The following is a 16,542-nucleotide window of genomic DNA, read 5'->3' as shown; positions in this document are numbered from 1 at the left end:
CCCAGCACATCTGGCAGTCTTGGATAGGGACCTTAGGCCTGACTGTAGCAAAAAGTAATGATAGTGTGTTTTAAACTCTGGCCTCCAGCTAAGACTGTATATAAAACACAAAGCATTTGGGACAAACTGGAGGAAATACAATTTTAAGTAACTGTTTGAGGGGAAAAAAATATATATTCACTTTTTAAAATCTGTAATTCTGCTTTGTGTGAGTGGGTGCTACATTATGCTAAATGATCTTAACATTCAAATCTTAACATTCAAAGGCCTACTTAATATAGTGAAATGCTTGATCCCAGCTGATTGGAATCTCCTTTTAATCAAACACTTTTCCTGTCCCACTTATACAACAACCACGGTCATTCATTAGTATTAAGCTAAACTGTCTCTAAAAAATGTTCTAATTATCTAGGCTTCCTGATTAAACCTGCCTCAGTTTAAAAGAGGCACACCGCTGTGTGTTGTGTGAACATTTCATGTTTCTTCTAAATAATGGAATTTGCTATTGGCATTTCCTTAAGAGTATGTAGAATGCAATTGCAGTGTGTTTCCTTTCCCTCTGAGCCTAGTCTTTAAATACGAAAATTTCTCTTACAACTGTTTTCGCAAATAAATGGCAACATCCTGATATACACATGATTTAGAGTTACAGACTGGTAGAGTTATCTTCAGTGAGCTGAGTTCTTAGGTGACTATACCAACAGTGCTGTGGAAAAAAGCACAGTCTTCTGAGGAAATATCAGTGTATGGCTTGCTTCTTATGCTCGTTCATAGGCATCCAGCATTGGCCACTGCCAGAGACTGGATGCTGGGCTAGCTATGGACCTTTAGTCTTCCACAACTTTGTAATGTTAGTCTACGGCCCCATGGAGCACGCTGCAGTGCCATATGCTCTCTGCAACTGAGCATTTTCATGTTCTGTTTAAAAATAACAAGACATCTCTTAATATTCAGGATACATTTTTCCACTCTGAAGCACCACAACAGTCTTTTTAAAGAAACCCTAGGAAGGGTGTTAACTTGATCAATGCTGTGCAGGAAGGAAAGCTCTTTCCTACTATTTTTTCAGCATGACTTTCACTGACATGATCAGGCTGGGAAAAGACTTATTGGCTGACAGCCCAGGACAGCCATGCAATATCTCTAGTCATCTGGAACTCAAACTACTCTGCCCAAGGGAGAACCATAACATAAAAACAATTTAGGTTACATGCTGGATCTTATAAACATTATTCAGTTTTTAAAAAATAGTTCAAATGCTATTTGTGCGCATCCGCTGTGCACATTTTTTCTCAAATGTCAAGTAGGAAAGGCTTAGGAGGGTTTTTAGCTTTTTTAATGTAGAAGATTTTTGAAACTCGTGGGGATTTTTAGAAAAATAGGGAAATGAGCTTCTTCCTATCTCATAAATTTACAAGATCAGCTTCTCCTATGTATCATATATAGATATTTTATATATAGATAACGTTTGCTTTGTGACTCAGTCCAGAAACCGTAGAACCATAGAAATGTTGGTTGGAAGGGACTTCCAGGGGCCTTGTAGTTCACCCTCCCGCTCAGCGTGGGACCGCGGCCAACACTGGGCTGGGGAGGGCTTGGCTGTGTCTAGCCGAGACTCAAAAACCTCAGTACCGGAGACTCCGCAGCCTCCCCGGTGACCTGCCCCCGGGCCGCCCTTCTCTTCCAGAGAAGCAATTTTTCCTCGTGTCCAGTCTGAACCTTCCAGCTGCAATCGGTGGCCGTTGCCCCTTGTTATGTTGCCTGTCACCGCTGCTGAGAGTTGGCGTTGTCACGCCTGCAACCTCCCCTTAAAAGTAGTTGGAGAGTTATAAAAGGTCTCCCCGTGGCCTCTTTTTCAGCAGACCAAACAAACCCGGGTGCCTCAGTTTCTCCTCCCGAGCCATGCGCTCCAAACCCAGATCGTGGTGGTAATAAATCCTTACTAAGACAAAATTCCAAGGGCTTCCATTGCAAGTGTTGGATGAATGGCTCAAGTTTGGCCTATAATTCAACTTGGTCGTTTGGCAAACTTACGGGGTCTTAGTAATAGTTCCATCTTAGAAAAAATAAGTAGAATGCTTGCCTTTAAGGGAATTTCAACTGTTATTATCTTAACATTATAAATGGAACCATGTATTTTTTCTCATGGAGGTGATTTTTAATTAGTTTAACACATTTAGTTCTCTTGTTATTGCTCTGCTTTGGGGTCCTGTAAAACTGTATATAATCTGAATAACCCTATGAAACCAAAATGTGAGGGCCAATATACATGCATGAACCTTTGCAAAATTAAGGCCTTCACTTGTAACTGTATTCTTTGTTGAAATTTCAATTTTTTTGTGGCACTGGAGGAGGAAAAAACAGGGGTTTTCCAACAGTTCAAAGCTAATGCTAAAATGTATTAAGCTACAGTGCTTTTGCAAGTATATTAATTTTAACTTTTTCAAAGTGAGCACTACTTGCCCCGGTCTATCATTCCCTTATTATGCATTAAAAGCTATCAGAATAATCTTTTTTTCTGTAAGTCTATACAGCTCTAATAATTTGAGATAAAACAAAGGAATATAGAATATAAGCGTCACTTAAAAAAAAAAAGTTCTTGTTGTCTCGGTTGAAGATCTGAACTTGGGATATGTCCATTGCCATCTGTCCTTTTGCCAAGTTTAACATTCCAGCACACCTTGTAACAAGCCTAAAATTATTATTTTAGGAAAATGATTATAGTTTCTTTATGATGTCTTTTTTCCATAAACTGATATTTCATAAGTTGAATAGCATTATTGTCTCTTCAGTGACTGATCCATTTGAACATATGAGAATAATCCCTCTTAACAAATAGATGAATTGTTCTTGTACAGTTTCTTGTTTTTGCTGAAATTGTTGGATTTTTTTGTTGTTTTTGTTTTTAATTGAGTTACAGGTTTTACCCCATTGATATGATATTTCATTTGTTATAACCTTTTCTGTGACATTTTTATTGTAGGCCTTGCTGAGACCAGGGAGAATAGACAGAATTATCTATGTGCCTTTGCCTGATGCAGCCACTCGTGGGGAGATCTTCAAACTTCATTTTCAGTCCATGCCGGTCAGCGATGAAATCTGCTTAGCGGAGCTTGTTCAACTCACACAGAAATATTCAGGAGCAGAGGTAAAACTTTCTATAATGGTACTGGGGAGAAGCCAACGCACCAATTTGTGTCTTGAAAATTAGTTTTGAGTTTCATCCCTTCAATCTTCTCAAAGTGAGGGGTGGGGAAACTGTAAAAGGAAATATTTGAGAAAATGCGCTATGACTTCTGTGTTTCTGCTCAGAAAATAATACAGTCTAGGGCCTTCCCCCCCCCCCCCCATGGAGATCTGCGTTAGAGTGTTGTTTCCAAGGAAAGGGCCTCTTCCAGGGCGATCCTGAGTAAGATCACAGGTGGCTTCCTTAGGGATGTGCTGCCAGGAGGAGCTAGAGAGGCAGGGGGAAGCTGTGGGGAAGGCACAAGCTGTCCAGACAGTTCACTGTGGCCTCCCCTCAGCTCCAGGGGTCTTTTGCATTTGAAACTGTGGCTCAGAGCCTCAGCTGGAGGGAGGAGAGAAGCAATTATGAAACAGTCTAAGGGAATCTGTAAGAGAGTTAACTGGTCGCTTTGAGGGCTCCTCTTTTTTTTTACTCTGTATAACCAAGAGCTCACAGCAGCTGTTATAATAATAACTTACCACTATTAGTAAGTCAGCTTCTGACTGTGGACATGAGACAATTATTTCCTGCCCTGTGCGTAGCGAGAAGCTTTTTCAGGTGACGCTGCCTGACCCCATACCATTGCTATGGTAAGGGTCACCATTCTGCTCCCTGAATATTTACTCATGTTGGGGTCTCTGCAAAATATTTCATTCTTTCCCCATTTTGATTAATTGAAGGTAATTATATTACTTCAGATATTCAAAGAATGATATCGAGGTTGCCACTTAGAGCTTTTAAAGATATGAAATACTAGAATTAAAGTTTCTACCTTACTGTAGCCAGTCCTAGTGAATGTATTGCCATACTATACATAGTCACTCTTTAATCACATAGTCTCCTTTTCCGTAGCAGAGTGGAGAATGTAATGTGCTCGCCTCAGCTCCTTCGTCTTTCTGTGTGCTGTTCACTGGAGCAGGAAAATAAGCTCAGCTTTTGTCTTGGTCCAAAAGACAGGGTGACTCTGTAGTATTTGTGCGCTTGGTGTAGCTTTGAATGGCCCTTCTCAACTGGCTGGTCATTGGACATGCTGTGTGACCTCCAGGCAGGAATTTTGTTCATTTAACTAGCTGTTACATAAATGCTGATGTTTTAAAAATGGTGCGTTATCTACTAGGAAGCTCTGGCCGGTGAGGGCACTGCTTTGAGTGCTGCAGAGGCGACTCTGCAGGCCGCAGGAATGGGGTCAGCCCTTGCCATATGCAGCAGCAGTCTCTGGAGTAGCCCTCAAGGCTGATCAAGGAAAATATGTAAAGGCAAGATCTGAGACCAAAGAAAAATCCACAACAGCATTCCTCCTCCACAGCACAAGCCAAACTCTGCTCTGGGAATGAGTGAGAGAGGGTGGTGTAACGAACGAAGCTGTCACAATTAGGACATTTATTTGCCACAGAATGTGGGACCTCATAATGAAAAAAAAAGACAATAATTAACTTCTTTTTGCAGTCTTAAACATTGGTCTGGGAAGTTGCAGTTCTACTGCTTCTGTTGCTTTGGAGGAGTCAGTCGAAATAGTACTGTGTTTTCACCAGGATGTCAGTGATATGACTTCTGTTGTGCTAGGAAAATATATCTGCTTCTGGCCAAGTTATAAGCCTTCAAAAACATACATATAAACGAATCCTCTCTTGTATGTGGAAACTATCTTCTTAACAGGCAACTTGTTAACAAGTAATGCTTGTATTTTAGAAATTCCAAGTGTGTGGGGGATTTCTTTGGATCTGGGTCAGCTAAGGCTCTAGTAGTGAATTCCTGTGCTTAGTTGATGATGAGTAGCAAATGTCTTCATGCTTGCTTTGTACAAACCAAAAATAAGTTAATGGGTCGCTGTGTGCAGCTACAGACTAGGTGCCTGTTTCTAATATGGCATTTAGCAGATATTCTGTTAGTACCTTTTCTTTTGAATCGTTCAAAGAATTGTAATAATTGGGATGTAAAGAGTAAATACAGAAGGAATCTCAGTCAGCGTTCATTGGAAGACTATATAAAGAGTCTTGACAGTTGGCACACACGGTGGCCAGTTTCATTAAAGCCTTTTCTTTCTAGTGCCTGCAGTTTCCCAGCTTTACAAATAGTTTCCGCTGTTGAATGGCAAGTTCCCATTCCACTGTTATACCCTTTGTTTAGAAGAAGAAATGGAAAACACTTGGTTTTGTGACTACAAGATGCTGTATAAATAGTGAGTTTCATGTAGAGAGATGTTGAATCATCCTAAAATGAGCTGAATAAACAGCAAGTAAAGTGGATAGTTTAGTATGCATCTGGCTTCCAGCTGGGCATTTTTTCAGATCAGATATTTGTATATTTTTGCCTGTCATCACTTATGACCAGTTATCTCTGTTTGTCTGCTATACATATGTTTCATGTAATGAATACCTTAAAGATATATCAAGGTAGCAAAATAGGATGTATACTTCCCACTGTTCCATGTGAGAGAAGGTAGGATATAATTTATGAGAGTGAAATAGAATTGTTCTCTCCCATTTGTTTAATGTAAAAAAAAAATGTGCAGAAGGGGAGCAATCATAGAATCACAGAATCAGTAAGGTTGGAAGGGACCTCTGGAGATCATCTAGTCCAACCCCCCTGCTCAGCAGGGTCACCTAGAGCATGTTAGACAGGGTTGCATCCAGGCGGGCCTTGAAGATCTCCAGAGAAGGAGACTCCACCACCTCTCTGGGCAACCTGCTCCAGGGCTCCGTCACTCTCACAGGGAAGAAATTCCCCCTCACGGTCAGGCGGAACTTCCTGTGCTTCAGTTTCTGCCCATTGCCTCTTGTCCTGTCACACGGGACAACTGAAAAGAGTTTGTCCCTGTCCCCCTGGCACCCTCCCTTCAGGTACTTGTACACATTGATCAGATCCCCCCTCAGGCTTCCCTTCCCCAGGCTGAAGAGGCCCAGCTCTCGCAGCCGTTCCCCACAGGGCAGGTGCTCCAGCCCTCTGATCATCTTCGTAGCCCTATGCTGGACTCTCTCCAGTAGCTCCATGTCTCTCTTGTCCTGGGGAGCCCAGAACTGGCCGCAGTACTCGAGATGAGGCCTCTCCAGGGCTGAGGAGAGGGGCAGGATCACCTCCCTCGACCTGCTGGCAACAGTCTTCCTACTGCATCCCAGGAGACCATTGGCCTTCCTGGCCGCAAGGGCACATTGCTGGCTCATGGAATGCCTGCATACTAGTTTTATGTTATACAAATAGTATAAGTCAAACAAAGCCTCAGCTCTCTAGAAATCTTTGGATTTGAGTCTGATCTTTATCTCCAGGCCCTTCCCAACTGCCTGCTGATATCTTGGTACCTCTGCTCCACTCTGCGGAAGTGCTTGAAGCTCTTCATAGGTAGTTCAATAGCTTTAAATCAGAAAAGTAGGAAATAGTTTCTGGAGGTTTCCAATTAGTGAGGTCGGCCTTGGAGCCAGGAAGCACACCTGTGCCGCTGTCAATACCGAAGAGCGTTGCCTCCTCCCTCTGAAGTAGTGTCTTTGGCTCTGTCCCTCTGATGGGGGTGTTTGCTCCCTCCCAGGACTGCCTCGACTTCTTTTAGATGCAGCTGGTGGGTCGGAGCCGTTCCCAGGTAGGTCTGTTTGCTCCTGCCCCTGGGCTGCCCTTTTCAAGGGAGTGCTGGAGACGGTGTCAGAGCAGCTCTCTGCTTCGCCTCCATGTATTTTTCTAAGGGATTTCTCCCAAAGGGCTCAAAGGGGCGGCTGCCTCCTGGGGCTGCGTGGGGCAGGGGGCGGTGGGGCTGCTGCGGCCTCGCGGTCCCCACTGACAGCACGGGGTTAGCAGGGAGTGTGGGTGAGGGTGAGGATGAACCCTCTGGTCTCTAATCCTTGCAGGTAATAAAAATGGTTAAAGCAGCAAAGATATTGCCACATCGAACCTTTTACCGGCTTAATTCTAGTGTTCCCATGTTTATTTTGGGCAAAATTACAGGAGATCTGACCTTTATAATAGTGGTAGTTATTTTTAATGCTCTTATACAAACTGGATGTCTTCACTCAGAGACTAATCAATCTGATCATACCTTTTCCTAGGTTGTTTTCCCTGTTACAGTTCATACTGAGAAATTTTAATTTATCTGCACTGTACTGTCTAGAAAGTTTTATTAGTTTGAACTAAAGCATAAAAGTATTTAAAAACAATAAGACACAACAGAAAAATAAAAACAATAGAAAGTATTGTGAGTTCTTTGGGGCTCACTGGTTTTCTTTCATGATGCCAGTATAACCAGCTGACATTAGGAAAGGTGGCCCTTGCAAGCTCAAGTGCTCTATCTTTCTTATTTAGGGTTCAGATTAGGTTTTTCATAATTACTGGCTGCTCTCTGTTGTGTTGGACAATACTAGCAGCCCCAATGCACTTTCTGGTGTAAGCAAAAAATAAAATCATGTAGACAATATCTGATAGGAAATTGCTTGTTCAGTAATTCTTAAATTATACATTATCTCAAGCAGAAAAGAAGAAAGGTTGTAGCTGGAGCACGTCTTGGCCTAGAGGAAGAAGAAGGACACTTACCTTTATAATTGCAAAGGCTGATGTCCTTATTAGACTTGTGTGGTAAAAAAAGAAAAAAAAAAAAAAAAAAAAAGTCGTATTTCCTTTACAAATTAAATGGAAGGAAATTACTTCAAATTGCTTTAAACCTGTGGAGATTGCTCTGAGAAGAGGAACAAGCAAGAGATGAAGACAGTATCTCCCCGCTGCTGTAGAAGTACTTTGTTCCAGAAAAGAGATGATAAATAGGGGAGAGGGAAAAATATAGTGCAAGAGATCATCTTTATCATCTTCTACATTTTTTTTTTGTCTTAGATTATGTTTTTGTTTCAGCTCAGAAGGCAGTACAGGTAGAAATTGAAATCAAGTGTTGGGTTGTTTTAAGTTTAGAGTTGGTTAGAAGTAAGAAAAAAATTAAATATTCTGGATATTACAGTACTATTCTTGCCAGGTGTGCTTATAAAAGTAACTAATGGAAAAGACTATTTTTACATTGGTGGAAGGTGGGTCATGGCAAAGCAAAGGCTCACATTGTTTTTATAGTATTATCAGTTTCCATGCCTACAGGAAACAATAGTAAAGCAGGAACCCAGGAACCTGTAAATCTTTCATTGGTTCTTAGTTGAAGTAGAAGGGTTAATGTAAAAATATCTTTCTCACTTTGCAATAACTCTCAATGGGAACAGAGAATGCGGAGGGAAAAAAAAGCCAATGAAGTTTTGTTTTTTGGCTCACATAAGAGCATAGTTGATGCCAAAAAAGTATCTTTGCAGCAGCACACTCTAATCAACTAAAGCCTTTCACTCTTAAAATATTTATTCCAAAATTGCATGCTCTTGTTTACCAGGTACTGACATATTTAAACTATAAACTTTTTTTAAAAAAGCAACTCTTTCTCACAGAGGAAGTCACCAACTCCAAAGGAAGTGAGGTTACGTTCCATCATAGGTATACAGGATGGTAAATAGTGTTTTAAGTGATAGGAAAAAAAATGAGTCTCACTCTATGATGGAGTATCTACAATAAAGGTGAGAGGGCTGGGATATAGAAAAGCAGGATATCAGCAGGATTTTCTATATCTAGTTTTCCATGAAGGAAAAGATCTTCCAGACTTAAGGACAAAGGTGTTTGATTAACAAGGCAAAGTTTCCAAACCTGTAAAAAGACCTAAAAAGACCCAAACTTGTGGTTACCAAAGGTGACCACAAACCAGGAGTAACAGATGGGGGGAAAGTATGCGGGAAAAAAGGATAGACTGTGCAAATTATGTCCTGGCTACGTCTCAGGCTTTTCATATTTAAAAACAAAAATGTTTGTCTTCCCATGCTTAGTTGTGCTAGAAGCAGACTGTGTTCAATTCCCATTGAAAGCAACAGCTGTTGAAGGCACTCAACACATCTTGTCTTAGGACTGGGCCATCAACTTTTGAACTTGTACAATACTGCAAAAAATGTTTATGTCTGATCAGAAGTGTGTGATTGGAAAATGTGCTCTGTAGAAAATCATTAACATTGAAATGACTCTGGCCCAACCCTACTGGACAGCTCTGCCACTTGAAGAAATTCTTCTTAGCTCCGTATCAGGCTATGGCATCATAGTGAAATACAGTTTTCAAAATGAGGAACTCCATCAGATCGAAACACAGCAGGATTAAGGCATCAGTCCCCTCAGATGAACCTCTGAAGTTTCTCTTGGAATGATGCATAGGATCTGTTAATTTATGTCATTCATTGAAAAGTGAACACTTTTGTGTGGGTGGGTGAAGAAAAGAGACTCAGCCTTCATCCAGCTTGGCTAACAGGAGATCCTTCCTAGACACGTTTATCAGCGCTGAGGATGTGTGTTTGGCACAGGTGGCTGGAAGGTGAGGAAATACCTGGCATTCAGATTGTTTTCCGAATGTTGATGTTAGGGATAAAGGAGATGAATCACTTGAAAGGAAATAACTAACTACACAGGACTTCCCATGGGATTTTTGCTTACTGCTGGTCTTGCGAGAGCCTCCTACGTGCAGAATGTGCTTGGACAGATGGGAAACGAGGGCTTTGCGAGTGCCTGGGTATTCACTCGTCAGCAGGGCTGTGTTGAACCACAAGAGTGTCATAGTGTTAAGTGGCTTCCCCCTTTTTTCCTTTGTAAAGACTTCGGTAAGATCTGGTTCCATTCTGGCGTTTTTCAGAGGGAAGATTGGGGGTTAGTTGCCCCAAGCAGACTGCTTTTCATCGTGTCTTGTCTCAGCCAAGACCCAGTAAAGAACTGCATGCTTTAATCCCGTGTGTGTAATTATGTAAAACATGGTTGACAATTAGCACATTTATGTAAAACATAAGGTTTGGTAGAGAGAAGAGTATTTGGACTGAAACTTATGCATGGCTTCCTCATCTGGGAAAGAACATTTTATCCCTCAATAAGATAATGATTTGCTAATAGTTCAATCAAGCAGAGGAGACTTAATGCATCTAGCTTAAGCGACACTAGCATTTCCAAAAAGGTCAGGATGATTAACAGCTCAGGAGGATGCAGTCAAAGCTGCTTCCTAAAAAGCTCAAAGAACAGTGATCCTTGGAGGAACTTGGGAATTTAAATGATCCTCGAAGCAAACTCCAAACAGTGATTAGGTATGACATTTAGTCTGCATCTCAAACAGGAGAATTTTGTCCTCTGTGTAGCCCAAAGACCTGAAAACCTTGATTCTTTACATGCATAAGAACCTGTCTGCTAAATCATTTAGGGGGACGGAACCTTTAGAGCTAATCTGAGTATATTTTCTTTTCCTTTTTGTCACCTGTGTCCTCACTAACTATTTTAATGGTGTGGTCTACTCGAATTCTTATATTTGCTTTATCCTTTATATGCCTGTGGAGGGTTACTTTGAGTAGCATGCATGTCTGAAGAAAACCTAAGCTACGTGATCGGCCATGTAAGCAGTAGGCAGTCCTCGGTGACAGAGCTGCTCGGTTCTAATGAACTTCTATGGAACAACTGCAGTTTCACCAAAATGGCTAAGGCTACAGGAGGGGTGCTCGTTTACTGGCACTGCTGAGCAAGGCTCGCAAACTGCATTGTTTGCCTCTTCCCCCTTCCTTTTCCTTTGCTTTTCCATGCTACCTTTCACACCATAAAATTACCAGGAGCTCCTCTTTGCTGAGTGTAGCAGAAGGAAGTGTGTTGCCAGCACAGTGGGGGACTGTTCAGCTGTCCCTAAAACAGAAGCTTTTAAAAGAGGGACCTAGGCTGATACTGTCAGCCAACTTCACTTGCCCTCTGCTCTTGCCTGTGGCTTTGCTGCTTTATTGTCCTGGTTTTGGCTGTAATTCCCCGTAATGGAAAAACATGTTGCTCTTTAAAAGCAGATGGGAATTCATTCCTGAAAGAAAAAATATGTCTCTTTGGGCTAGTGCTATTGTTTTCTTCTAGTTTTATTTTTTGCCTGTGAGTTATTTCTAGCAACCTTTAATGTAATTCATTTTTTTTTTTAATCAGACGGCAGGGGTTATACTTCAGTGTCTTATATTGCTCACTTTCGGTACACAGATGATCACAGATGTGGATATTCAGAGCAAAAACCAAACCTGCGATCATCAGGCAGGAGAGTAGACAGCTGAAAAGGGTGATTAATTTCTGCTTTTTGAAGTATTTTATTTACCTAAGGTAAATGCTTGTGTCAGTGCAGAGTGGTAGCATTTGCTTTTATGTTAAAAGGAAAGGAAAAAAAAATTTATTGTCCTAATCTGTTTTTCTGATTTAAACCTGTAGGATTGTCATTTAATCTTACAAGTTAGTGTGTGTCAGAGAGTATGCAATTAGAAGTGAATTTAACTCAATTCTAATCCTAAAGCCTAAGACACATCATAGAAATTAGAAAGTCACCAAAAAGTCATTGCTTTCATATAGAGAGAGAAATCTGCATCCTTGACTCTGATACAGCAACTTCAGGGCCAGATCCTCAGTGTAAACAAATTGTTGTGAATACTAATATGTCTCAGTACATTAGCAAAGGATTTGTCCAAAGTTTTTTGTTTCATTTTTCTAGGAGACCACTGATTTTTATTGTCTTTTTGCACAAACGGGAGGGAGAGTAAATACTCTTACATATCCATTGCCATTTCTCATGTCCCTGAGATCAGAGCGTGCCTGACAGGCTTAATTTCCTGTTATGATTTTTAGTATACAGTCTGTGGTTATCAGACCTCAGTGTTCAGCTTGCTTTCTTGATGTGTATATCTACTTTCCACTTGGATATACTGAGGATTTCAGCTGGGTTTCCCATGGAGGTAGCACAAGGCATTATCTGCATCAGCTTGGCCACGAGAGCTGCAGAGGGCTCTCCGCTCCTGTAGTAAAACTTCCTTTCTATCCTTAACAGAATCAGTCCTCCAAAAATAAGGGTATCACTTGGACAATAATATCCCAAATAGTTCTGATTATTATCTTAGTTGGCAGTAGGTTTATTTAAATGTAGTACCTGAAGGCTAACTCAGGTAGGATGTTTATACCAGAAACATCTGTATGAAACCATACAGAGGAACACCTTGTGCTGACCTACTTGTATTTCTGGTATCATGCCAGTTAGATTGCTGTCAAGGTGGAAGAAATGTTAATGAATAGCAGAGGAATAATAGAGCCCAGTAATAAAAGTTTGTTAATCTACCTAAGCATTGTTGCTATGAATGAAGTATGTGTATTTTAATAACATCACAAGCTGTTGATACTGCATTGAACTGCAAAGACTGGAGAGGGGTGGGCATATGAATTAAAATACTTGAATATATATTAATATCTTTGTGTACATATAAAACGAGATGCTTGCCCTTTGCAGTCATCAGGGAAAGAATTGTTTCTAATCTGAAAATTTGGAGCCTGCTAATAAAATCAGCAAGTCTGCCATCAGACTGTGAATACTGTGAATAAAAGATGTTAAACTGAATTTCAAACTTATAAGCTATCATTATTAAAGCTACATATGTATGAACGTGCACCAAAAATTCTGCTTCCACAACTTTCTCCTATCATAGAAGCTAAACTTAATTTTTGCAGAGTAAACGTTAAATTTGTTTTGGGAGGGATGACCATTGTCAATACAATGTTTGGAGAGCTTTGTTTATTTTTTTTTCATTTTAACTGTGATACTTCCCATTCCTAAGAGATGCATTTGAACCACAAGCTTACACATTTACTTCTAGCAGAGGTATAAATTAGCATCTACTTTAAAGTTCTTATGACATTCCATTAAATTATTTGAGTTTGAAAATGCTGTCTGCTCTGGGCCTTTCAAAGGATTTTTCATTAAGTATAACTTCGTTTTTCTGTTTTTTGGAAAAAAAAGTTGAAATATCTGCCTTTGTTCTTCTCTCTTTTTTTTTATCTAAATACTTTAGCAATAACAGAGTTGGAATTGCAGACTTTCTGGTAAGATTAAGTTGTTCAGCAATAATTCTGAATCAATTTGAAAAGCTAGAAATTACGATAGTTGCTGATGTAAAATAGAAGACCAGGGAAGCTTTCAAGTATTTGCAGCTTTCTGACATTGTCAAACAGGGAATGTTTCATTTTTGTCATGTAATTTCTGTTTTCATAGAGTCCCTGCGCACTGGGTTTTCAGGAGAATGAGTTCTCCTCTCATTCTCAGTAAATGTGCACTCAACAGCACTCCTATAAAAGAAGGCATTTAAAGGGAGCTATCTGTATCTGACTCTGTGTTTCATATCTGGATCCTAACAAAGATTTTCTATTTGCACAAAACTTTGATCTTAAAATTCAGACCATTGCCTAGAGTAGAAGCTGCCACAGCAGTGCTTCTTTGCACTGCTAAAAGGCTGGTGGCTGTAGGCGCTTCTGTAACTTAGACATTTGTATGTCCAAAAACTGGAAATTGTTATTTCCGAGTTATCTTTTACTGTCTCCCTAAAATACATAGGGAAATGCATTAAGCTTCAGATTGCCGCTGGCAAAAGGAGTAAATGGTTATTGGCAGATGGAAACAGTATAATAATAACTCCACAGCAAATTATTAATTATGTTAGAAGCAATTCTGTGGACCATTTTGCTTTTTAATTAAATGGTTTCAAACTATCACTTAGTTCTCAGCCTGAACTTTTTGTCTTCTGCCTTTGAATAATGAAAAGGTCAAAACCTTGAAGGTAGGAAAAAACCTTGTGGTCTTCTGTAGTTTATTCAAGACACAGAATGTGTAGAAGAGCGTTGTTACATCTGGGCTGACTACTTGTAGTGGAAGAAAACAGAGCAAAACCCAAGATGACTGCAGCAGTCACTTGGTCTTGATATACCTAGTTTCAGGTGACAAGAACGAAGAGCATTTTGCTCAGTTCAAAAGAGCTGCCTTGGATTTTGTTTGATATTTGATTTTATTGATTAGGGAAGGGGAATTTAGTTACTATTTCAAGATAATTGTCTTCTTTTAGATATTGGCTTTGTGGTGTTTATTACTTCATTTCCTAGCAAACAAAGTAAATTTGTGATAAAACTAAAATATTCACTATTTTATTTACATTGCACATAAAGTGAAGCATTTGAGGGATAGCAGGGCAGAGCAGCAATGTGTCTTTTGTTTTTTCTGGTATACTTTAGTCTTACTTTGCTTTGTATTAGGATAAATCAACTTTGTCTTTTCCCAGAAATGCTCCCAGGGAGCTCCCATTTGATGAGAAACTGGTGGAGATTAAAAAAAAAAAAAGCAAACAAACAAACAAAAAACCCCCCAGCTTGTAGGTTAGACTTTAGGGGTATCTGCAGCTAGATGCTTCCAAGTATTTGTCAGTCTGTGGCAAGAAAACTCTCCTCACCCAAAGTCTTTTTTGCAGCAACTTGCACTAGCAAGGAGTGGGCTTCTTCACTCAGGCACGAGCTCAGGGGCCAAGGGAGGAAGCTAGAAAAACAGGTTGTTGTGGGGAGCTCTTGTTACGGACGGTATTTTTGCAGTAATCTTCTGTGCCAGCTAGCAAAGCGTTATCCCCCGCAGCTGAAGCAGTGGCTGGCGTTTTGCAGAACTAAGATGCCAGCGGCTGGTCCAAGCAGAGAGGCGTTTGGATGCCTCTCACACCCAACCTTGAGCGTGTGGGAGTGAGCTGGCCCTTCTGGGGGCTTTGGGGTTGTGAGCTGAGTGTTCAGCATTGCCGCGTTGCCCCAAATGGGTTAAAAAAACAAACAAAAATACACATGCCACTTGAATCTCTGGTTGCATCTGGAGTCTCCCTTCTGCAGAGAGGAGTCCTCCTATATCAGAGGAACAAAATTTGCAGGCAAGAAAACGTGTTCGGTAATTTAGTGTAAACAAGAGAGAACAAAACTTTTCTTGATTTTAACTTTTCTTGATTTTGACTTTTCTAGCTTAAGGCCTGAGGACTTTCAAAGAAGAGTGGGCAGCCTTGTTTTAATATGCAGATAGTAGGCAGTCATCATAATAAGGTATCGGTTTTCTTCAAAAAAAGTGCTGCAGTGCTTATGTTCTAAAACAGAATGTAATCAAAAGGTTAAATATGGAAATCATTTTCTCCATTTGTAACATTCGGTCACACTAAATTTGCAAAAATATTTGGGAGTTAAGAGGAATAACTCAAAGAAGAAAAAGTGAGGTTTTTTGAATTTTAAGAGGGGGTTTGGTTTTACATGTGGTGTGATATTACATATTATTGATGGCCTTCCTTTTCTTATTTGTGATTTCTCTCAAGCAGATATAGAAAATAAGTTCTGTAAAGTTATCTGTCCAGAAAGTCATCTTGTCTTTTTTGTATGCTCTTTTTGCACTCCCATGAGCTAAAAACAAACAAACAAACAAAAAAATCTTTTGAAGCTGATTGGTTTCTTTATTTTGGAAATATCTATTGTCTTCATTAAAAATTTTGTCTTCGTTAGCCCTTGTTTATTAATAACAATGCTTATGGACGATGAAAAAAATGGGGGGAAAAAGGATAAAATAAATTTGTTTTCTGTCAGCACTTGGAAGTTGAGAGAGGAAAGTGAACTAGTGAATTTAGGCACTGTCTTACCCTAGGCTAATTGTTTACCATTAAAAGGGAACTTGCATGCAGGTGGGAGTGTTATGTTTTGGACGTACTCCCTTGTAACTCATAAATCTTGGCTGTATAAATGTTCAGTCATTAATTAAGTGTTTCAAATTAATCTGTTTCCTGACTGAACTTGGCTGTTTTTGCATAGTGCAATGTTGTTGCCCAATTTAATAGTTTAGGAGTGCTTTCAGATGTGTGATATGGAAGCACTATGTTTATTGTGGAGAGTTAATGAACGGCGTGTATAGGGTGGAGAAGCATTTTGTTACCAGCATGTACAGGAAATAGGATTGTGCTATCAAAATGGTTATGCATAATTTAATTACCTCTTTTACTTTAAACAATGTCAAAAAATAGCTATTTTATATTGATAAATGTCAGCCCTGATCAGAAGTATTTTTCTTTCTTTTTGTTACTCTAGTGCAATGTTCTGTTTTTGCAATTCACGCCTGTTTACTTAGGATAATATATAATAACAGTCAAAAGTCTCTTTTACATGATGGAAGAAGACTTCAGTTTTTGTTAGGGATTTTAAAATCTATTGATAATACCATCACTAAGGTAATGTTATCACTGGATTCGAGTTGCTCAATATAACAGAAGATTTATTTGTGTTTTGTGCCCTACATATGCTACCTTTTACAAATGTGTATATGTATTTGTGTCTCCTTTTTAACTTATGAAAGCATAGTAAAAGCTTTTACCAAATATTTTTTTTTTCTCTAAGATTTAGGATTTTTCAGATATCCATGTTAGGGTGACAGTATATCAATATATATTGTAACATAAATGTCCATG

The 16,542-nt window shown here is 39.7% G+C and overlaps 1 protein-coding gene across 1 annotated transcript in view; it reads left to right on the top strand.

Moving 5' to 3' along the window:
• Positions 1–16,542, top strand: part of AFG2A (AFG2 AAA ATPase homolog A) — a 201,007-nt gene that overhangs the window by 158,484 nt on the left and 25,981 nt on the right. Inside the window, exon 14 of the mRNA XM_062573995.1 lies at positions 2,984–3,148. Within this exon, the coding sequence (XP_062429979.1) occupies positions 2,984–3,148 (165 nt within the window). The remainder of the gene's footprint in view (positions 1–2,983; positions 3,149–16,542) is intronic.

This window comes from Rhea pennata, chromosome 4 (assembly GCF_028389875.1).
Source record: "Rhea pennata isolate bPtePen1 chromosome 4, bPtePen1.pri, whole genome shotgun sequence".
Taxonomy (NCBI): Eukaryota; Metazoa; Chordata; class Aves; order Rheiformes; family Rheidae; genus Rhea; species Rhea pennata.
The sequence above is the reverse complement of the archived record's forward strand: the minus strand, read 5'-3'. Positions and strand labels throughout refer to the sequence as shown.